General features: G+C 44.8%; 1 protein-coding gene across 2 annotated transcripts in view; it reads right to left on the reverse strand.

Annotated features, from left to right (window-relative positions):
* Nucleotides 1-668: 668 nt before the first annotated feature.
* The window catches only part of vsnl1a (visinin-like 1a), a 37,302-nt gene continuing 13,675 nt past the window's right edge, over nucleotides 669-24,295 (reverse strand). The window contains exons 2-3 of one of the 2 annotated variants that reach the window (XM_056294602.1): nucleotides 2,725-2,940; nucleotides 669-866 (exon numbers count right to left, since the gene is read on the reverse strand). In XM_056294602.1, coding sequence (XP_056150577.1) covers nucleotides 669-866; nucleotides 2,725-2,940 — 414 coding nt within the window. The remainder of the gene's footprint in view (nucleotides 867-2,724; nucleotides 2,941-24,295) is intronic. The other variant, XM_056294603.1, reaches the window with a different exon arrangement.

A 24,295-nucleotide genomic window follows, 5' to 3' on the forward strand; every position in this document is an offset into this window, starting at 1 on the left:
ATGGATTAAGTGTAAAACTGGACGCAGATACATTATCATGGGGATTTGGTTCGTCTGAATGATTCAGTATTATCGAACACATACCGTACAGCGTCAGTAAACCCGGGACAATAAATAGAGTAGCAGTAAATTCAATGTGGCACATCACCGATGCGCAAGCTCCAGTAGAGTGAAGCTGTATGGAAAATACTTTGCACACTTCACATTTTGGCAGTTGATCATTAAATAATTTAAATATATATATTATATACTCATATTTATATATTTATATCTATATATATATATTTATATATAGCTCTATATATATCTATATATATATTTGTGTGAGGTGTAACTATGTCATGTGAGATTTTGTATGTGTGTGTGTGTGTGCGCGCGCGTGTGAAAGCACATTTTTTTGTGTGAAATCTGTTTGTGAGTGTGCACCTGCACTCGTACACTCTTGCACACTTGTTATATGTTACGTGTAGATCTTTTTATAGCAAATAACATTCTCATGCACACAAGTGTTTCAAACACAAGAAGCGGATCCATTGAAAGGTAGTCCAAGCATTTTTTTTTGTTTTTTGTTTTTTTTGTCAGTGGAAATAGCTGCAAACTGAATGGAACATGAAATTCTTTCTTTGCAGTCCGTTGGTGGCCGGCAGGAGACGCAACACCCCTTCACCCTATTTCTGCAGGTCACACTGCAGGAGTAATACGATGGAGGGGTCACTCTTTGCCGCCTCCTTGAACTCCTCCAGCGTGATCTGGTCGTCGTTGTTCTTGTCCATCTTGGAGAAGATCTTGTCCACCCTTTGCTCGGGCGTCAGGCCATCCTCATTCATTTTCATCATGATCACCGTGCCCACCATCTTGTAGATCGCCTGTGAAGGGGAGGGGGAATTTGAGCTTCAGTCACTTGAACGGCAAAAACGGGAGATGTGGAGGTTAGACGTGCACGCATGCATTCAAAACTACACTCAGAAGAGGGGGGGGGGCAGACAGAGACAGAGACAGAGAGAGAGAGAGACAGAGAGATTTGAACAGCGAAGGTGGAGGAGAGATTAAGTAGCAAGACCAGCAGAGAGACGTACAAACTGTCACAGAAAAACACACACACAAAAAAACGAAAAACAAACCCTAACATCTGCCAAAGGACTTGGGGAATGTGTGTGTGTGTGTGTGTGTGTGTGTGTGTGTGTGTGTGTGTGTGTGTGTGTGTGTGTGTGTGTGTGTGTGTGTGTGTGTGTACACAGGTGTGTTAGTACACATGTTAGTGTGTGTCTTTACCTCAAGCTACATAACTACATTTATTTCCCAGGGTTTGCTCGGCAGTAAATACTCTGCTGTGTGTTTGCACTATGATCTGTAACTGTGGTTGTTGATTTAGTTGTGCTCGCGTTCATGAATAACTGGTGTCAAGTAAAGGTTGTGCACTTCCTGTGCACTTAGAAGTGGTGTACGACCATCAAATACTTCGGAAGAGGATACCGGTGACTCGGCAGGTTAAGGGGCGTACCATGTACACGTGAGGGCTCATGAACTGCATCATATATTTTTTTCATACTCGTAACTACCCTGTCACTCTCCACTGGTCGCTGTCTGGAAGTCTATCCCTATTTTATACTCACCACTTATGTAGCACATTTTCACAGTCATTCATCTTTTTCTTCATACTTGGACATGCATGCTCCAGCTTGCCATTGAGAACGCAATGCAACTAATGGGAGACAAATTCACTCTTAACATTTAGTAAAAAAAAACAAAAAAAAAACTCCACCATTCAGCCAATGCTGAGTGGATACTACAGCAGCCTATCATGGTGGATCCAAGTGGTCATTTTGATTTTAAAGACTTGCAGCTTTTTACTTCCTGCAAAACATCCTACAGTATATGTGATCACCAGCAGGAGTCACTCGTACTGTCCATTTAGCAAATGACCGCTTGGTTTCTCCACGATAGACTGCCGTAGCATCATGTTAGCTTTGGCTAAACTATAGACTGCTTTCTTGCACCGAATGAGGATTATGGATTTGTCCCCCATTAATTGTACTTAACTTTAGATGGCAAGTTGGAGCTGTGCGTCCAGTATGAAGAGACGGATGGATGACGGTGAAACTGAAACCCACTACCTATTCAGAACTTTTCCTTTAATGGTGGCTTGATGGGCTAACTGTTAGCGAGGCTGTCCCCTGCTTGGAGGGCCAAAGTTTTGATCCTCCATTTTGTCAAGTATTCTTGAACAAGGCTCTAAATCCCCGCCTGTTCCAAGACCACCATGCTAGCTGCCTGACCCTGCACCTCAACCAGTTGGCAAAAGGATACTTCCTCCTTTGAGGCAGGCATCAATAAAGTGTATAATTTCTTTAAAAATGAGGGGAAAATCCTTCAAAGTAGGATTTTGAAAAAATTTTAAAACATGATGGTCCAAGTATGTGATTTAAACTTCAGACAACACGTAGTACTTGCACTGAGGAATACAGACTTGACCATAACTTAATGAGTAAAAAATGATTGAAATATTACCTGAGCTGACATGCTACCTTTACCTATACTAAATTTGTCTTAATTTTTTAACATTTTAAACACAGCTCGTAGTGTTTGACCTTTATATCAATCAAATTCTCTGATCCCAAAACTCAAACCAGCTCGATATCTTCTACCAAACGTGGTGCCGGTGGCGTGTCCTCCTAATCTGGATTGAACACTAGCCTTCTGAAAAAGACACTTCTGCTCTCGTACCTCGATGATCTCCAGCATCTCCACCCGTGTGATCTTGCCGTCGCCATCCAGATCGTACATGTTGAAGGCCCAGTTGAGTTTTTGCTCGAAGCTGCCTCGTGATGTGATGGACAGCGCGCAGATGAACTCTCTGAAGTCAATGGTGCCGTCGCCGTTCTTGTCAAAGGTCCTGAAGGCATGCTGGGCAAACTTGGATGCGTCACCATAAGGGAAAAACTGGAAGAGTGAAGGAGACGATGTGAACAACAGTCTTCACAACACAAGGTTGTTCTTTTATGAATCAAAACTGTTTTCACTGATGTCATTTTCCTTTAAATACAATCACACAAAATTGGTGCTTCAAAACAACACATTGTAATACTAATCCATAAAGTAGACGTTTCTCCTCTCAGTTATTCAACAGTCTGTATTCATGAATGTACCGTATTTCCCGGACTACAAGTCGCACTGGAGTATTAACTGCACCCAGCAAAACAAAAACAAAAACGCGTTGTTGCAAGGAAAAAAACATATACAAGTTGCTTTGGTGTATACGTCGCATTTATATGGTGGTACAGTAGTGATGCTCTGATCAGGCTTTTTTTTAATACCCGCACCCACCTGACCCATTATGAGAGCCAATCCACACCACCCGACCTGTTAAAATATGCGTAAATCCAACCCGGCCCGCAAACCTCCAAATTTAGCCTGGGCTAGCTACAACAAAGTGAGCAGTGTTGTACTGTTTCATTTTTTGGCTGTTTGCCCAGCATAATAACCTATTGTATATTAGCCTAATAGCACCTGTCTCTAGGCTACTAAACAAACAGATGAAATAGTGTACTTTATTGTTGAATATCAGCAAAACAATTAGTCCTGAACTGAACTAACTGAAGCAAGCCACACACACACATACACACACACACACACACACACACAAGCCTCTTCTTTGTGACAAAAAATAAATTAAAAAAATTGCGGTGTAAACAAAAGCTATGGATACCACTTAGGGAAAAACTCATAGGTGAAGCCTCAACACTCTAACACACATGCACTGACCAAAACCACGACCGCAAATTGATGATAAAGCTGCTTGCATGCGTCCGTGTGTGTTTGAGAGAGAGAGAGAGAGAGAGAGAGAGAGAGAGAGAGAGAGAGAGAGAGCAAGACAGAGAGAGAGAGAGAGAGAGAGAGACAGAGAGATTAATTGACAGAGAGAATAATTAATTAATTGACAGAGCGAGAGAGAGAGAAAGAAAAGGTTGACTAGTAATGCACAAACTAGCCTATTGCTCGCAATGTTTCTGTAAGTTAGTTATTGATAACTTACTCTGACTGCTGCTTTGTCACTTATCAGAAAATATGGCGCATGAGTACATGAGAAGACAAGACACTGTCAGTTTAACAACGAGTCACAGTTAAAACATAGCTACATAATAGAAGTAATATAGTCAACGTACTGTGCATCTCAATGGATAAAAAAAACAAGCCATGTTTTCTGCCATTTAAAGATGTTTTCATATTATAAAGAACAAAACGCAACAAAACAAAGTAAAGTAGAGACAAGTTTAATAAGTATATTAATTAATTAATTGAAACAAATGAAACGGGTAAAAAGGAACGAAAAGGAAGAAGGTGGGGGGGGTCTGTCAATCAGAGGACGGAGATTGAAGAGGGATGAAGAACATCAAAAAAGATAGCCCCTTATTATAGGTATGATCAGAATTAGCACTCACGTAATACTTAATCTTCTCTGGCTTTAGAAAGGACACGATATCACAGAGCCTCTGACTGCTGGAGAGAGCTTTGGCTGACTTCCAGTGAAGAAGAAGGTGGCGTCTTGCCAGTAAAGAAGTGAAAGCTAGAATAGCTTATTGCTTGGAGGTATATCAGTTGTCTTCTGGAAGCCCAAATATGGCAATATGGGGGAGAGACATTTACAGTGATAAAAAGTATTTTTGACATAATATCGAAGTAGTTCTGCCAAAAACAACATAATAACGGACAAGAACAGAACATATGGGTCAGACTGCAGGATGAAGCATGACATTTGTCACAACTGCCAGTAATATTTGGGTAAATTTGTGACAGCCTAGCTTTGGAAAAATGAATCCTAAACAATATCTTGAACTGCATGAGTATGAGACAAGCACAAGTTGAGCTCATGTGAAATTTGTTAAGAGCACCGTCCCACCAGTTGTCCTCCAGGTTCAACCCAGGCCACGCTTCCCCGGCAGCCTCGACTTTGGTAGCTGGTGAACTGTCATAGGACAGCAGTTTATTACCTTTGACATGAGTGACTTTTGAACTGGGTTGGAGCTGAGAAACTCGTCCCACAATTGAGTCGGAGGTGGGGAGGGAAAGGTTGGAAACAAAGATTTAACGCAGTGTCTAATTTAAAAATATCAAAAGAGGTGAGAATGTGGGAGATGAAATTCGCTTGATATATCTGCAAAGCTACGAAAAATACCATCCTTATACAGATCTTTAAAAAACTTCCAGACCTTTATCATGCCATACAGAAAAGGTGGGCTCAGTAAATGTGGGTTGAAATAAGGGATTCCTCAGTAAGGGAGCTGAGGATAATGCTGAAATACATTTGAAATGCCTCCTGAATAGGTACCAGATTTTGAGGGTCGATCTTACCACTTGGTTATTTGTAAAGGCAGAGGGGTTGGTTGGAATAGAAGAGGTAAGTAAAGCTATTTGGGACACCATGGCCGATCCGTTGATTCAAACCAAAATTAAATTTTGTGGATGTGTGCTGCTCAATAATAGTTGAAAATTTTGGAGAGATAGTCCACCACTGAATTTACATTTTTGAAGTACAGATTTACGGATTCTGGGTGCTTTTCCATGCCACAGAAAGCTAGAAATAGCTTGATCAATTGCTAAAAAAAAAAAAAAAAACCCCAAAAAACAAAAATGTTTCAGCAGGAATAGGGGGAGACATTTGAACAGAAACAGGAATTTTGGCAACACGTTCATTTTAACTTTGTTAATTCTTCCAATCAACGACAGAGGTAAACTTCCCCATCTTTGAAGGTAAGCATTCAATTTAGACACTAAAGGGGAGAAATTGGCAAAAAAAGAGGGAAGTTAATGTTACGCTTACATTGATCTCCAGGTATTTAAAGCCAGAGGGGCTCAATTTGAAAGGGATTTCAGACTGTTTAGGTTGTAATGCCGGAGCACTGACAGGAAAGCATTCAGTCTTGGAGATATTTACTTTATAGCCTGAGAATGAGCTAAATCTCTGAAGGATGGATAGAACAGCTGGTATACAATGGTTTTGATCTGAGACGTACAACGTCAATAAAGGAAATTAAGATTAAACAGTGCCATCTAGTGGCCTTAGTTGAAATGCAGAGTATTCGTCCAACAAAATTACGTCGTATAAGTCGGTTTGGAATTTAAATCGCAGGACCAGCCAGACGAGTAAAAAAAAACACACACAAAAAAACACAAAAAAACCCAGCGACTTATAGTCCAGGAAATACGGTAATGTTTCTAAGTCCACTTTCATGAAGTTGTTTTCTAATTCATTCAAATATTGAGCTCTGGGACAGGACATTGCTTGAGCCTCGCTGTCATATGAAACCTCTAAAAAGATCCCCATCCAACTTCCTACTTTTGACAAATGATCACAAACTTATTAAACAGATTTAAAAACAGGTTGGGCATGGCGTGAAAATATGAGTGATGACATAACATTTTATATGAGTCAAGCCCATCGAGAGACAGAACACATCAAGAATGAGAAGGCAAAACTGTGATGTTGAAACGCCTCTTTGTTGACACCGAGCATTACGCGAGAGAGAATTTCATGTGTGCCAATATCCAATGGTAAAAAACAAGCTCTAAAATCCAAGTGGAACAACTTGATTGTCTGAGTTGTGTTACCAACAGGATATATCATCTCTGAGAGAGAGAGAGAAAAAAAAGGATAAATTTTCAATCATCTTTATTCAACAGGGGCCAAATTAATGGCCAGAGTCTATGCTATTTGGATAACGCTGTGGATGGCGACTGATTCTTGGTATCACCGAGACCCTTGAAGCTTACATTTACTATTGTCAGTCCAAAAGTATCATCTCTGAATCCCTAATTGTGAGCATCCAGCCGTACGCTCAAGGTCCGAGGTTAATGTAGATCTTTGCAGCTACTTTGTGGATGAGCACTGAGCCCCTGCTTTGCTGGTCATCTAGCCTGAGAGGCCTCATGGGGTAGTCGGGAGTAGTGGAGCGATTCAGCGATTCATTAGACACAACCTTCCACTTGACCTCTCTGGAAGGAACACTAGGAGCCGATGAGTAATCTAAGTTTGCTGAGGCTGCTCTCTCTCTCTCTCTCTCTCTCTCTCTCTCTCTCTCTCTCTCTCTCTCTCTCTCTCTCTCTCTCTCAAGGCCTGAATAATCAAACGGGAGCCTATGGGTTTAATTAGGAAGATGTAACAAACTGGAATGTATATCTGCTCTATTCTAGTTGCTAATATATTATTCTATAATATTCTGGTGCTTCTCTATGAAAAATACTTCTTGCTGTTTATTCTGAGGATTTGAACATTTGTAATTTGTGATATTGGGCTACACAAATAAAATTGACTTGACTTAACTGAAACGACTTCTCTTGTGTGGATCTGCACACTTGAGAAGTGAGATTAAGGGCAACAAAAATGAAGCAAGGAATACATTAATGAGAGATGGAGATGTGAGAGAGAGGCTAATGCATATTTTGACTTGTTTGCCAGGTTTCATCCATTAGGGAGAATTCTACCCAGATTAAAAAAAAAAAAAAAAAAACAATACTGAAGGAAAAAAAAAAGAACAACAGTCAAAGCAAGCTCACTCAGGAGAAACAAGGAAATCGCCTCACCACTTTTAAGATTTTATCCGACAATGAATCACTTAAGCAAATGTCAACGAATTTTGCATCCCCAGACATTTATTGGCCTAAATGATGATGTGACTAAGGGAACCACAGCATTATCGGAGTGGATTTGAATTCAATCAGCGAGGTGGGGCCTAGGAAAACAAGGTTGGGAACCCCTGATATGGTGAGTGATAACTGATGACGACCAAAGCACATAAACAGGAACGTGCCAGGTGCAGCTCCAACCTCGCCATAGTGTCTTCTTGAACATTATGTCTTAAGCGTGAAGAAACATTAAAAAAAAATACAAAAACAAAACAATAAACGCTTGGCCAAAGTCATCATGAAATAAAAGAACAGGGTGGAGACGAGAAAAGAACAGGGAATGAATGTGTTGCAGTTTCAAAATGACGTGCATGTTAGGGTTAATACGCCTGCCTGTGGCCCCTGACCAAGGCAATGGGGAAAAGAACTGGAGTTGGTCCCCGGGTGCTGCACCACAGCTGCCCGCTGCTCCTATACAACAGGATGGGTTAAATGCAGAAGGCAAATTTCCCTGTAACTTGTACGATGACAAAAATAAAGTGGCTTTCTTCTTCTTTCGCACAGCTAGCAAGCAGAGGTGCCAGATGTTTCGTTTCACAGTGCACCATGCTGTAATACATGGTGTCCTTGCTTGTGCGGTTGCAGACGGTCTCGTCATACACAGCAAAACAGAGGATGCTGCCCAGCCTTTTCATGGCACTATTGTCCCAGCATGCAACAAACTGTCTGGAGTCACAACATGGCGGGGAGGGGGAGGCCATGAATTCTTATTGGAGAGGAGGAAGTTAGAAAGCGGTAGAGAGAGAGAGAGAGAGAGAGAGAGAGAGAGAGAGAGAGAGAAAGAGCATGAAAGAATAAGGGGGAAGACAGCAAAGCGGGAAGTGTGAGAATTATAAAAAAGGAAAGAGAAGGAAAAAGGGGGAAAGTATTAAAAAGACAGAGCATGAGAATTATAAAGATAGAGAGATAGGGGGAGAGAGAAAGAGAGAAAAAGGGGAAGAGAGCATTGTAAAGGAAGAGCGTGAGAAATATGAAGAAAGAGAGAACGAGAGAGAAGGAAAAAGGCGGAAAGAGAGGAAAACAACAGGTGTGAGAATTCTAAAGACAGAAAGACAGAGAGAGAAGAAAGACAGTGTGAAAATTAGCAATACAGAGAAAGAAGTAGAGAGAAAGAGAAAAAGAAAAAGGAGGACGAGAGAGCAAAGCAGAGTGTGAGAATTATAAAGATCGATGAGAGAGAGAAAAGATGGAAAAGAGCATTATAAAGGCAGAGCATGAGAATTATGAAGACAGACGGGGGGCGGGGCGGGGTGAGACAGGCAGTCAGTCCTGGTTGTGGAACTGCCCATCTGCAATAAGGTCCCACCCATGAAGAATCTGCTGCAGCAGCCAAGAGATCAGACTGCAGCACCAAACAAACAGAGAACAACAGACAGTGACAGAGAGACCGAAATAGACAGAGACAAAGAGTGACTGATGAACAGAGACAGAGAAAGGCAAGGACAAAGGGGCGAGACAAATGCATAGAGAGAGATTGAGGAGAAAGAGAGAGACAGACAGAGAAAGGGAGATAAAGAGATTTATGAACGGGGGGAGAGAAAAGCAGGCAATGACAAGAGAGATGACAATGAGTGTGGCAATAAGGCGGCAAAACAACAAAAAACAGAAATAGTGCGCCAGAGGCCGAAATGAAGAGATGGACACAGAGACAGAGCTAGAGAGACAGACACAGAGAGACAGACCTAGAGAGACAGACACAGAGAGACAGACATAGAGAGACAGACACAGAGAGATAGACCTAGAGAGACAGACACAGAGAGACAGACATAGAGAGACAGACACAGAGAGATAGACCTAGAGAGACAGACACAGAGAGACATACACAGAGAGACAGACCTAGAGAGATAGACACAGAGAGATGGACACAGAGAGACAGACAGAGAGAAACAGACACAGAGACACACAGAGAGACAGACAGAGAGACAGACATAGATAGACATCCACTGAGAGACATCCACAGAGAGACAGACCTAGAGAGATAGACACGGAGGGACGGACACAGAGAGACAGACCTAGAGACATACAGAGCGACATAGAGACATACACAGAGAGACGTACACAGTGAGATGTACACAGAGAGACAAGCAGAGGACAGAGACACAGAGATGTACACAGAGACAGACAGAGAGACATACACAGAGAGGCAGAAAGATGGACAGAAAGAGAGAGACAGATAGATGGACAGAGAGAGAGAGAGCGACAGAGAGACAGACAGATGGACAGAGAGAGAGACGGACACAGACAGAAAGGGGACGCTAAAAACCACAAAACACCAACTAAATTTAAACATATAACCAGCACTACTGAAATAAAAAATATAGGAAAAAAAATACAATAAGACTATCATGATTGGCAAAAAGGAAAACAACCCATAAAGACAAGATAAAATGCTTCCAAAACTTTAAAACAAATCACAAATTTGCACAAAATCTTACCAAAATCAAAGAAAGTGGTTGACAATGTATAAAATCAGTGCACATCAGCTAGCTACGGACAGGCGCTACCTGCCGAGAATAAAGACCGTGACTCAGGAGAAATACAATGAGGATCACTTCCTTCTCCCGCAATAAAAACAAACTCATCATAAACAGACTTTACAAAAAATATGCTCAAATTATAGACAAGTCCCAGGATGTCAGCACCAATTAAACATGTGTGTATTCTTCTTGGAACATTAGAACTCCGTGTACAAGATGTAAAGCCGGGTCATGATCCAACACACACATGAATGCTGTGATCTCCGTTGCCTAGTAACCACACGTTCTCTACTCTCTTTTTTTTTTGTCCATCAGCATCGGTTACTTGACAGAGCAAATTCCTGTGAAGAATCTGTTGACCCATTATGTTTGATCTGTTTGATTTCATCTTATTTGATTTCTATCCCACTAATCTTCACGTGTATGTTTTGGTAATATGTGCCCATGCCATTACACCACTCGCTGAACTGAACTGAGACGGAGCCGACAGTGATCATCCGAGAGTGAGAGGGGGCGAGACAAAGAGCAAAAGGGAGGAAGAGAGAGAGGAGAGGTGTTGAGTTTACATGAGAGCAAGGGAAATAGAAAGAGAATGAAAGAGAGAAAAAACAAGGTCTCAAATCCAGGACCCTCCTGAAATTAGCCCTCCCAGACCGAAACTGGCGTGAAGCCGCCCGGATGCACAGGATACAGCGTGGAGCAGTCTTGCACAAATGCGACATGGTATCCTCAGGCCTTACCCCCGGGCCCCCTCCCCTGCCCCCTACAGCCCTGTCTCGCCTCATCTGCTGATCCTGAAGGAACAAGAAATGGTTGTATGGGAGGATACAAGGAGAGGAGTGTGTGTGTGTGTGTGTGTGTGTGTGTGTGTGTGTGTGTGTGTGAAGGAGGTGACAGTGGGAGCACAAGAGAGGGGAGAGAGAGGTGGAGGAGGAGTGACACCGAGACAGACTAGAAAGTGAGAGAGGGAAAGATAGAGAGAGGGAAAGGAAGAAAGGGACGGGGGGGGGGGGGACTGAGAAGCAGAAAGAACAGAGGTTTCGATGAAGAGGTGGAGATGGGAGGCGAGGAAGAGGGGAGAAAAGACAGATGGGGAGAGAAAGCAGGGAGGAGCAGGCGAGAGCGGGGGATGCATGCAGGGTGGGTGGCGACAAAGGGGAAGAGGTGAGGGGAAGAAAGGCGGAGCGGGGGGGGGCGCTAGTGCAGCTCCTTGACAATCTGGCAAGTTACGAAACACTTTGTTATGTAAAAACTGGAAGAAGAAAGACGCGGTGAGAGGAAGGACGGGGCGACGTGACTGTGACAACTGTTCATTACGTTATTTCGACACTTCGACTTTCACGTCCCTGTCAGACATCAGAGCGCTACATTGCAGGATGTCTGAAACAAACAAACAAACAAACAACAACAACACAAGGTGATGAACATGAGATGGTCGTCTTCGACAGTCACCGACTGTCAGAGATGACGGATATCACACCCGCGTCTCACTTTAGAGGAAAACAAACCTTCACCCGTTGGGTTTCCCATCAAGATTCAGCCACCCAAACAATCTTTTCAGGACTCCCAGTGGCACTTTCGACTCCTTTACACTTGTGAATTTTTTGCTATTTACATGTTACACAACATTTTATCTGATTCCCCTCGCGATGTTGGATCCCATTTGCAGGTATGGATATGTGGCACTTTGGAGTCAGCAAGCGGTCTGGCACAGCTGGCCCAAATGAGGGCTGTGTGTGTGTGTCGTTTTAAATGTGTATGTGCAGGGAGGCTGGGATGGGAGATATGTGGGGTTTCTATTTCTCTAGCCAAGAACACGCCCCCCCCCCTCCACACACACACACATGCACTGCCCCTCCCAGTGCACACAAGCAAAATCAGCTTGCTGTTCAGAAGAACATAAAATCCTTCATAATCAGCCTGCAAGCTGCCATTCATGTCAGTCCAGAAATAAAGCAAAAGATAAGTTGGGGGACAACGAGATTAAAAAAAAAACCCAGATAGACACACAAAGAGAGTGATAGAGATGAAGGGAAGGAGAAGGACACAGCACAATGTGGTCACACTTTAATGAAGACTATTTTACAGTGAGAGAACGGTCGTGACCAGGTTGTGGAGCGCAGGCTAGCATTGCAGCTCAATGTGGCATTTCCCTCGGCGAAGCAGCCACCTCACAACCCAAGTTACAGAGAGACACGACTTCACAGCAAAATGTAGATGACATGTGACAAAAAAAGACTGACTTTAGGAGCTGCTCACCAATTTTGTTGGCAAGAAAGTTTCTTGTAAGGTTAGGTAAGAGCAATATTCTTTCACACACCCCTATCCAGGTTTTCATTTAGCTGCTGTGCGCTGCCAAGTATTTGGATAATAGTTAAACCGGACAGACATCTATCTAGAGACTCATTCGCCTTATTCCCCTCGGTGCCATGTTTGGTTGACTGACGTCATGTGGGGGATTAGATGTGGACATGCCGTAGACTCCGATGTTAAAACGCCGCTATACTCAGCCAACAAAAGGTCCCAGCTTCCTTCAAAAAACTCCACTATCACCCCCATTCCCAAAACAGCAAAAATATCTGCCCTCAATGGCTGCAGGCCTGTGGCCTTGACATCAACGGCTATGAAGGCATTCGAGCACATAGTCGTGGCACACATTAAATCAGCCAAATCCCCCTTGATGGACCCACTACAATTTGCATATCGCCCAAGCTGGTCCAGAGATGATGCAGTCAACCTGGCAGTGAACTTCACCCTCCAACATCTGGAGTCCAAACACACTTATGCAAGAAATCTGTTCATCGATTTCAGTTCTGCTTTTAATACTACCAACCCTCTCAAGCTTCAGGAAACTCTAGAACATGAACATTAACACCTCACTGTGCCTCAGGATCCTGGATTTTTTTTGAAGGACAGTGGCCTAGTTGTCAGATTCCACAACATCACTTCCCATCCCCTCACTACCAACATGGGGTGCCACAGGGATGTGTTCTGTCCCCGTTGCTCTTTTCCCTCTTCACCAATGGTTTTGGAACAACATCAAACTCCATGAGGATGCTTAAATACATGGACGACACCACAATCGTAGGACTGAACTCAAAAGACAATAAAGATGCCTACAGGCTGGAGGTAAAGAAGTCAGTCAACGGGTGCAGGGACAATGCCCTGGCCCTGAATGAAAAAAAGACTACTGAACTGATCACTGACTTCAGAACAAAACAATCAATAAGAGCACCTATCCTCATCCATGTCTAACCAATTACAATAGCCAACTCCTTCATGTTCCTTGGCACACATATCAGCAATAACTTGAAATGGGACGTCATCGCCAACCATCAAATGCAAAAAGCCCAAGAGACTCTACTTCCTGAGACAACTCAAAAAACAGTCAGGCAAGGTCTACTGCTCCAAATTTACACAGCCATAATCCAGAGCATCCTGTCACTATCGATTTCTGTATGGTATGAAAACACATCTAAGCACACAATAAAGAAAATGGACAGAATCATCACCGGAGTGTCAAAGATCTTAGGCTGCATACTCCCCACACCAGACTCCATATACACACAACACACCATCTCATGAGCAACCAAGATAACGGATGACCCTCTCCACCCAGCTTACCATCTTTTTCAGCATCTCCCCTCTGGCAGAACGTACAGGTCACTAGGAGGCAGGACCGGAGACCTTAACCAAAGCCTCTTCCCCAAAGCTGTACAGTTGATAAATACACAATAGTTGGTCTAATAGTATTGTATGTATGGTATGTGGAGCTGTGTACTGTAAGTTTTTTTTTTTGCACTTGTGTCCTTTATGTTTGCACTGGTGTTGTATGTGGTGTACTGTTACAGCCATTTCATCTGTACTGAGATTAATTCCACCAGCCTAGCCATGTGGTAATAAAATAACCTTGTAACTTTCTCCCTACTACTAATACTACTACTACTACGGGCTGCTCCTATTAGGGGTCACCACAGCGGATCATCCATTTCCATCTCTTCCTGTCCTCTGCATCTTTCTCTGTCATGCCAGCCACCTGCACGTCTTCCCTCACCACATCCATAAACCTCCTCTTTGGCCTTCCTCTTTTCCTCTATCCTGGCAGCTCCATATTCAGCATCCTCTCCTAATATACCCAGCATCTCTCCTCCGCACATGTCCAAACCATCTCAATCCTGCCTCTCGGGCGTCCGGGTGGCATGGCGGTCTATTCTGTTGCCTGCCAGCATGGGGATCGTCGGTTCGAATCCCCGTGTTGCCTCCGGTTTGGTCGAGCATCCCTGTGGACACAATTGGCCGTGTCTGCGGGTGGGAAGCCAGATGTGGGCATGTGTCCTGGTCGCTGCACTAGCACCTCCTCTGGTCAGTTGGGGTGCCTGTTTGAGGGGGAGGGGGAACTAGGGGGAATAGCGTGATCCTCCCACGCGCTACATCCCCTGGCAAAATTCCTCACTGTCAGGTGAAAAGAAGCGGCTGGCAACTCCACATGTATTGGAGGAGGCATGTAGTAGTCTGCAGCCCTCCCCGGATCGGCAGAGGGCGTGCAGCAGCGACCAGGATGGCTCTGGGGTCGTTGGCCGGATAAAACTGGGGAGGAAAAGGGGGGAGGGGGAATCTTGCCTCTCTTGCTTTGTCTCCAAACCATCCAACCTGAGCTGTCCCTCTAATAAACCGATTCCTAATTCTGTCCTTCTCCATCACTCCCAACGAAAATCTTAGCAATCTCCAACTCTGCCACCTCCAGCTCCACCTCCCATCTTTTTGTCAGTGCCACTGTCTCCAAACCATTCAACACACGAAACTGAAACTTTCCCTGTTAAAGGTTTTTTAGGGAGTTGTTCCTTACCCAATGTGAGGGTCTAAGGACAGGATGTTGCATTGCTGTAAAGGCTCCTGTGGCAAATTTCTAATTCGTGATATTGGGCTATACAAATAAAATTGACTTGACTTGATAAAAATACTATTTTAAGAGTAGTGTTGAATTAAATGACATGGAGATCAGGCTATCATGATTTCAAAGTACTCATTAAAAGAGGTCAAATGTATTTAACCGTCGGGGTTTTCGTGATATAAAATGAATGAAGGTGAATGGCTGCTCTGCTGATTGACTTCCAACCATAAAACAAGAGCAAGAAAACCGTTTTATTGTGGCTACTGAGATGTTTTCCAGCTGTGACTGTGATTAATCCTACTCTAGAAATTGTATTTTTACAGCGGAGTTTTAACATTGGGTCTATGGCATTTCCGCACGTCTAATCCCCCTCATGATGTCAGTTAAACAAGCATGGCACCGAGGCGAATAAGGCGAACGAGCCTCTGATGATGCGCTCCCAAGGGTCCGGATGCAGTCACCGTGAAGATTTATTTAGTCGTTGGGCACTTAATTGCTATTAGGGAGTAGCCACATGTAACAGGGATTGCTGGACTCTCATTACAACAGAAATCGTCACTGCAGTCGCTCACAGAGACAATTGAGAGTTAAACTGAAGAAGCTGACAGTGTGCATATCTAAATATAATCTTTGGTCTTATCTGCTGCTCTGCAGTTTCCTGTGGTTTGGTGTTTTGCCACTGTTACGTTGAAAATGGAGATAATTATTTGCAGTAAATGGTTTTTAGGGTTTTCCAAATGTCAAATCAAGTGAAGATTAATCAGGGGCATCCGGGTGGCGTGGCGGTCTATTCTGTTGCCTACCAACACAGGCATCCCGCTTCGAATCCACGTGTTGCCTCCGGCTTTGTCGGGCATCCCTACAGACACAATTGGCCGTGTCTGTGGGTGGGAAGCTGGATGTGGGCATGTGTCCTGGTCGCGTAACTAGTGTATTTTCTGGTTGTTCGGGGCGCCTATTCGTGGGGGTGGGGGGACTGGGGGGAATAGCCTGATCCTCCCACGCACTGCATCCCCCTGGCAAAACGCCTCACTGTCAGGTGAAAAGATGCTGCTGGCGACTCCACATGTATCGGGGGAGGCATGTGGTAGTCTGCAGCCCTCCCCGGATCGGCAGAGGAGGTGCTCAGAAGAGTGGGGTAACTGGCCGCATACAATTAAGGAGAAAAAGGGGGAAAAAATCCCCCCCCCCAAAAAAAGAAGTGAAGATTAATCATAGAGCACTTTCAGAGTTTACAATTTGGCAATCAAATAATAGAGATCTTCTGCTCCTCCGGGCCGTCAGTACCATCAACTGTTATTTCTGTGAGAATCCACTAAGTTTAGGCTTGGTGACCCAAACCTGGCTGCCATCCCAGCCAGTGACACAGCCGTGCCGCTGAATGCCTACTGTGAAGCCATTGCCCTGTCAAGTGAAATACATAGGAAAGCTGACAAGCTTTAGGCCTACCCTAATGGAAGTCTTGTTCCCCACGTCCCGCAGGCACGACCCCCTTGGGTGATAACAGACACACTCACTATGCTGCAATGCTTGGCCTGGATGACTGCCATGCTGACACTGTGCTCTGTCATGAACACCTTCATCTTCCGCTGACAGCGTCAAAGTTCTACTTCACTCCCATTTGTCTCTCTATCGCTCTCTCTAAAATGCATGCCTAAAACAAACACACACACACACACACACAAACACACACACACATACTTCTGGGAGCCACATTGCCAATTTCCTCTCCCTGAACAATATTAATGGTTCAATATCAATTTTCCCACCTAGATGAATGTTATCATTACCTGCAGCACCAGAGGCAAGAGAAATGTGCTCCTATTCAAGTCACTGTCAACTAACCACCAAGTAGAGCACACAGAACTGTAAAGGCAGCTCCCTCTTTGTCATCTAGAATTCATTGCCATTAATGGGGGCCAAATCCACGACCCCCATTCAGTGCAACAAAAAAAAAGCACTCTGAGGTTGAACCAAAGCTAACGTGATGCTGCAGCACTCTATCATAACAAATCTGAGTGGTCATTTGAAAACTTTTACGGGTATTTTTTTATTGCGATATTCTCTCTTATTGTTTGCTTTGCTGTGTCATGGTGAAGTGACAGTGTTGCAGGAAGTAGCATGGCAGGAAAAGACCATAACAACTGTACATTTTTAAAACCACCACTCAAATTCGCTATGACAGACTGCTGCAGCATCCCGTTTGCTTTGGCTGGACTGTGGAGTGTTTTTTTTGTGCACTGAACGAGGATTATGCACCCCCCCCCCCATTAACTGCATTGAACTGCAGATGACAAGGTTGTGCTACAGGTCCAGTATGCACAGCGAAAATGAAACCTACTTATGCATTACATGAGCAGTGAGTAAACAATAGGGATAGACTTTAAAGATTCCGGACTATTCCTTTAAACTAAAGGCAACATCAAACCGGAATTTCACAAATTTACATTTTTACGTGCTTATGAGGCGGCAAGATGGCGCAGTGGTTAGCGCGGCCGCCTAACAGCAATAAGGTCCTGGGTTCGAAACCCGGCGTTGGCCAACCTTGGGGGTCGCCCCGGGTCGTCCTCTGTGTGGAGTTTGCATGTTCTCCCTGTGTCTCCGTGGGTTTCCTCCGGGTTGCTCCGGTTTCCTCCCACAGTCCAAAGACATGTAGGTCAGATGAATCGGCCGTACTAAAACTTGTCCCTAGATGTGAATGTGTTGGCCCTGTGATGGCCTGGCGGCCTGTCCAGGGTGTCTCCCCGCCTGCTGCCCAATGACTGCTGGGATAGGCTCCAGCATCCCACGACCCTGATTAGGATAAGCGGTTTGAAAATGGATGGATGGACGGACGTGCTTATGAATCTTTAAGATAATGTGCTGTGTCTGTGCTTTCATCAACATTTAGTGACAGCTTTTCCCACAGATGATTCAACCCTGCAACATACTGAAGACTAACACTACATTAATACTAAGCTTTCAGAAAAAAAAGCAGTTACCAAAATTTGTCTTACCCTTCAAGCACATCTGTCTCACTCCACTCTTAATTTTCAAACTCAAAATATGAGGCTTAAGGGGCGTCCGGGTAATGTAGTGGTCTATTCCATTGCCTACCAACACGGGGATCCCGGTTCGAATCCCCGTGTTACCTCCAGCTTGATCGGGAGTCCCCACAGACACAATTGGCCGTGTTTGTGGGTGGGAAGCCGGATGTGGGTATGTGTCCTGGTCGCTGCACTAGCGCCTCCTCTGGTCGGTCGGGGGTGCCTGTTCAGGGGGGGGGGCTGGGGGGGTAGCGTGATCCTCCCACGTGCAACATCCCCCTGGTGAAACTCCTCACTGTCGGGTGAAAAGAAGCGGCTGGCGACTCCACATGTATCAGAGGAGGCACGTGGTAGTCTGCAGCCCTCCCCGGATCAGCAGAGGGGGTGGAGCGGCGACCGGGACGGCTCGGAAGAGTGGAGAAATTGGCCGGATACAATTGGGGAGGGAAAAAAAAGGGGTGGGGGTGGTATGAGGCTTAAAACGGGAAAGATGAGCCTGAATACTCTCTGCATTTTAGACTTTTTCCTCTTTTTTTTGCCTCTTTGACACCAGTCCTGTTTAAATATTGCCCTATGCTTTATACGTGCATCCCTCTGCTAACAATGGCAGATGCAGCCCGGCCTATTCTGAAGCACACGCTAGAGAGGCCTTGGTCGGACAACACTGGCTGTCACAGCGTACGGCTGTGTACCTTGCTGTGGCAAAGCATCGGGGAGATGCTCGTTCACCATGCAGAAAGGACGAGCTACAGAGAGAGAGACAGAGAGAACGAGAGAGGGGGACAGAGAGACAAACAAGGAAGAGAAAAACAGGGGGGGGGGATACTGTAACACACACATAATCCATCTCTGGGATATTCATAGTGTGTGTATGTGTGTACGTGTGTGTGTGTGTGTGTATGTGTGTGTGTGTGTGTGTGTGTGTGTGTACATGCATATGGACCCCAGTGTGCTCTTACATAAACCCTCAGTGACATACCACGAAGCCAGAGAAACCCCGCCAGCACACTACTGCTGCTGCTGCTTCTAAGCCTTGAGGGTCTTCAGCTATCTCACACTCTCTCTCTCTCTCTCTCTCTCTCTCTCTCTCTCTCTCTCTCTCTCTCTCTCTCTCTCTCTCTCTCTCCTCTCTCTCTCTCTCTCTCTCTCTCTCTCTCTCTCTCTCTCTCTCTCTCTCTCTCTCTCTCTCTCTCTCTCTCTCTCTCTCTCCCCCTCCCTCTCCACCCGCTCCGCTCTGCAAATTGTAATTTTTAATCATTTGCTTATTACTCACGCAGGGTCTCCTGTGCACGCAGCACAAGATGTCAATGTCAAAACAGCTTAACAGCTTTAGAGGGTACTGGTCCCTCTGGGATTTCTTTTTCTTATTTTTTTTTTGTTGCTAACAAACCCGTATGGTTTAAGGCACAGACCCCGGTGTCATACATAATGCACATAACCACCTTATATATCGAGGTCACGGCACAAAAGCAGCATGTTGAGGCTGATACGCCGGTTGCCATCAGTCAGGTGACCGGGGGGCCAAAATCTGTTTTGGCTTTAAGAAATCCAAAAAAATTCTGCGTTTTTGCACCGCCGATTCAACGGCCTGTGAGGTTAAATGTGTCTTCATGTGCCTTCATATGCAAGCTATAAGATGATCATTTGGCCCTTACGAACAAATAAACGAGGAGAGAGAGAGGGGAGTAAAGCAGATCGTAACCTCAAGCTACTGAAATGCGACTACCGCTGCATTGCAACGCAGGTGTAACCTTCGCTTATAGTCAAGGTCTGTGGGATTCCCTTTTTCTCCCTGAGGAATGAGCCTTCGATTTCGTTTGACAGTAGGCATTCAAGGCGAGCGGCCTCATAATCGAAATATAGATCACCAGCCCCGACCGCCTTGCCTAGAGCCACATTATACACGTTTTGTGTGTGCGTGCATGCGTTTGTGTGTGTGTGTGTGTGTGGTGGCACCAAAGAATTGCGTATTTCTATTGACATACTTTTTTTTTTTTTATACAGATATTTCACCAACCCGTCTTGCTCAATGAAGCAAGTGAGACCAAAAGCATCTCCAGGCCCTATACTGAAACATTTGCTTACTGATTAAAGAGGAAACTCCCAAAAGACCTGTCCCTGACCCCGGTTTATCTGCAGACACAAAACACCCATCTGGCTGCTCGGACCCTGCATAATGTAGACTCGTTATGCAGGGTCTAGAGATGCTACGTTGGCACGAGGCAGTAGAGGGAGCCACCGAGTGCAGAACGACGTGTCTGACCTCAGATCGATACTGTCTGTATGTGGTGAACAGGCTTAATGGTGTTATTGGTGGTGGCGATGGTGGAGCGGGTGAGTGCACACACGCCCCCAAAAGGCTGTGCAATGTACTACCAACCAAACCGTATCAACTACCTCAAAGAAGGTTGGATCAGTTCATCTGGATACAGCGTTTATCGACGGATACGTTTCATCACCCAACTAAGTGACATCTTCAGTCCCCGCCTGACCCGTTATAAACAATACAGCACAACACAGTATCAACTCACAAGTCACCAAATCTATCATTTATCAGCAACACGGCTTTGTGCAGCTAAACCACAGGGGTTGAATGAATGAACCATATCAGCATTGTTGGTTCATTTTTCAGACAATTTAATGGTCATGCTTATTTATTTTTGTTTTTTTAAGTAATCAGCTAGTTTGCTCACAATGATGATTAAATATTTCTGTAAGTATTTTTCTCCCCAACTGTATCCGGCCAATTACCCCATTCTTCCGAGCCATCCCAGTCACTGCTCCACCCCCCTCTGCCGACCCGAGGAGGGCTGCAGACAACCACATGCCTCCTCCAATACATGTGGAGTCGCCAGCCGCTTCTTTTCACCTGACAGTGAGGAGTTTCACCAGGGGGACGTAACGTGTGGGAGGATCACACTATCCCCCCCCCCCCAGTTCTCCCTCTCCCCCTCCCCTGAACAGGCGCCCTGACCGACCAGAGGAGGCGCTAGTGCAGCAACCAGGACACAAACCCACATCCGGCTTCCCACCTGCAGACACGGCCAATTGTGTCTGTAGGGACGCCCAACCAAGCCAGGGGTAACACGGGGATTCGAACCGGCGATCCCCGTGTTGGTAGGCAACAGAATAGACCGCTATGCTACCCGGACGCCGGTTTCTGTAAATATTTCTGTTTGGATTTTTCTTAATATACAATATTTCAAAGTGTGAGTACTCTATAGCAAAGACTAACTTTGTCCAAAGAGACATAGATAGATAGATAGATAGATAGATAGATAGATAGATAGATAGATAGATAGATAGATAGATAGATAGATAGATAGATAGATAGATAGATAGATAGATAACTTCATACATCTTTTGTAATTCGTGTGGGGTATGGAGAATAATTCCCTTTACTGAACACTAAACATGAATATTTAGTGAATGTTACTTGCATGCATGAAAACTGATTGTGACTCTAAATAATAAATTGGTGAGAGCTTTCATTTCATTTCCAGTCAGAAAGGATCAGGCGAACCGTGCGTAACAAAAGGCAAACAATAGAATTAACAGAATCAACGGCCATTTAAATTTTGATTAAAAAATCTATGCGATACGGAGACTGGTAAGATATGTGCAGTTCGCACTGTGCGGCTGAAACAGTTGAAACCATCTTTTCATCATACTTCACGCTCAGCCTGCAAGCATCCAGCCATTTCAGCCAGGCCGGAAGAAGAAGGGGAGGAAAAATGGAACTAGCAGTGAATCAGAGAAAGGGAGCGAGAGGGGGAGACAGAGGGTGGGAAAGAGCCTTTTTTAGAATGGTGGCTTGGGAGAAATATCTAAAATGTGAAAACCCGATTCACACATGAAACAATGCACAAAAAAAGCAACGAAGAGCAACGCAACACAACAGACACACAATCTCTTCTGCGTTACTCTGAATAGCAGCAGCTTCATTACTTACAATATACCTAAATTCTACAGTGCACACCAACAACAGTGTACACTATGCCTCCCCACGTATGAACTTAACAGGAGTGCATTCATTTCATATGTGTGTATTTTTAACGAGTATTTTACATGTCTGTGCCTTCTCTTGACCCAACTTCGTACCCATGAGTGCACTTATTTGCAGTGGCGAGCAGGCACATCTAACACCACATGTGTGTCTTTACTGCCCTAGCTGCCAAAACATTATTTCTATTTTGCTCAAATGGTGCACATAAGTGACAGTCGGAGTGCCTCAAGTCCAAGAATCAGACTCTCTTAATCCACATTCTGTCAGCCGGAGATCCTAATTGAGTAAATGTATGCTCACCCTGGGGTGCATTAAAACATAGGGGCTTGTAGCATTGTTGAGGTGACATGGGGACCCACTGAAGCAGACAAGCCCTCAAGCTATCCGAGTCCTGACTCCGGTTAGAGCTCCTGCTTCGACCTCCATGGTTACAAACCGAACTTGTAGCTTTGCTGGCACACTGGATGAGTTAATTAGCTGCAGTTTGCCCTTTTTGTGTATTTTTTTCCCACCCCCTTTTCTCCCCAACTGTATCCAGCCAATTACCCCACTCTTCCGAGCCCTCCCGGTCGCTGCTCCACCCACTCTGCCGATCTGGGAAGAGCTGCAAACTAACACAGGCCTCCTCCAATACACGTGGAGTCGCCAGCCACTTCTTTTCACCTGACAGTGAAGAGTTTCGCCAGGGGGACGTAGCGCGTGGGAAGATCACGGTATTCTCCCCAGTTCCCCCTCCCCCCCAAACAGGCGCCCCAAACAACCAGAGGAGGCGCTAGCGCAGCAACCAGGACACATACCCACATCCGGCTTCCCAACCGCAGACACGGCCAATTGTGTCTGTAGGGACGCCCGACCAAGCTGGAGGTAACACGGGGATTCGAACCAGCGATCCCCGTGTTGGTAGGCAACGGAATACACCGCTTCACCGCTATGTGTGTATATATATATATATATATATAACAACTTTGTTAAATGAAACACTCAATGGTACGGAAAGTGCTCAACAAACAAGGAGCAAAATAATAAAATTATATATTCGATGCATCTTTTTATTCAGTGCATAATTCTGTTTTTTTTTCTCTCCCATCTGTTCTCATGTAAAGCACATCACATTATGTTTCTCGGTGTAAAATGTGCTACATCAGTGATCGATGGATTTAAGTCTAAATATCTACCATAACTGCAACTCCTGTACAAAGTGTGCACAGTAATGCCCTCGGATAGACCCCTTCGCAGACAGCTGCGTCCATGGGCAGTGTTTTCTTTAGGATCTCAGTTTGGTTATTTGTGTTCGCAAACAAACCAGGGCTGGCAGAGTACCTAAGACACAACATATTGTCAGTCTTGTCAGTCCATCTTCCAAAATCTCTGAAATTAATATGATGCCAGCAGTAAAACGGTTTTTATTTTGTAGACGAACAACTTAAGTTACCGTCTGTCAACTTTAGAATTACAGTATAATTTTGTGCTGTCGCTTTTGCACTACCGTTTTGCGTGATGGCTATTTGACGACTTCCCAGGCACCGATGGGAGTTTTTTGATTTTCATTAGCTCTTATTCAGTGGTTGAAATAACAACGGAGATGAATCCCGTCCTTACGCCTGCGGTGGCATCGTCACGCTTCATGTGTCTTAAATGACAAATAGCTCTCAAGGGAATTCCCTGGAGACTTTTTCTCAAGCTATTTAGCCTTGTTAGCTTATCTCACCGCCAGTGGATCCACAGTTAAGGGCGAGGGATGGATGAATGAATAAAGAGCGAGCGAGCGAGTGAGAGAGCGAGAGAGAGAGAGCGAGAGAGAGAGGAGGCAGAAACAAAGACTTAACAAAAGACTTAAAGATTAACAAGAGCGATAGAACCAACATAAAAGACAGAGCAAAACTGAAATAAGAGTTAGTGAGGCAGTGGGAGAATGGGTGGAAGATGGAGCGATAGAAGGCCAGGAAAGGCAAGGACGGGCGAAAGAGTAGCAAAACAACCAAAGAGCAAATACAATGGAGAGAGAGAGAGAGAGAGAGAGAGAGAGAGAGAGAGAGAGAGAGAGAGAGAGAGAGAGAGAGAGAGAGAGACCCCAGGCTTCCTTCCCATACTCCAAAATGAATAGAAGGTGAAAAGAAGCGGCTGGCTTCTTTTCACCTGACAGTGTATCAGAGGAGGCATGTGGTAGTCTGCAGCCCTCCCCGGATTGGCAGAGGGAGTGGAGCAGCGACCAAGC

Source organism: Lampris incognitus, chromosome 15, assembly GCF_029633865.1.
Source record: "Lampris incognitus isolate fLamInc1 chromosome 15, fLamInc1.hap2, whole genome shotgun sequence".
NCBI lineage: Eukaryota > Metazoa > Chordata > Actinopteri > Lampriformes > Lampridae > Lampris > Lampris incognitus.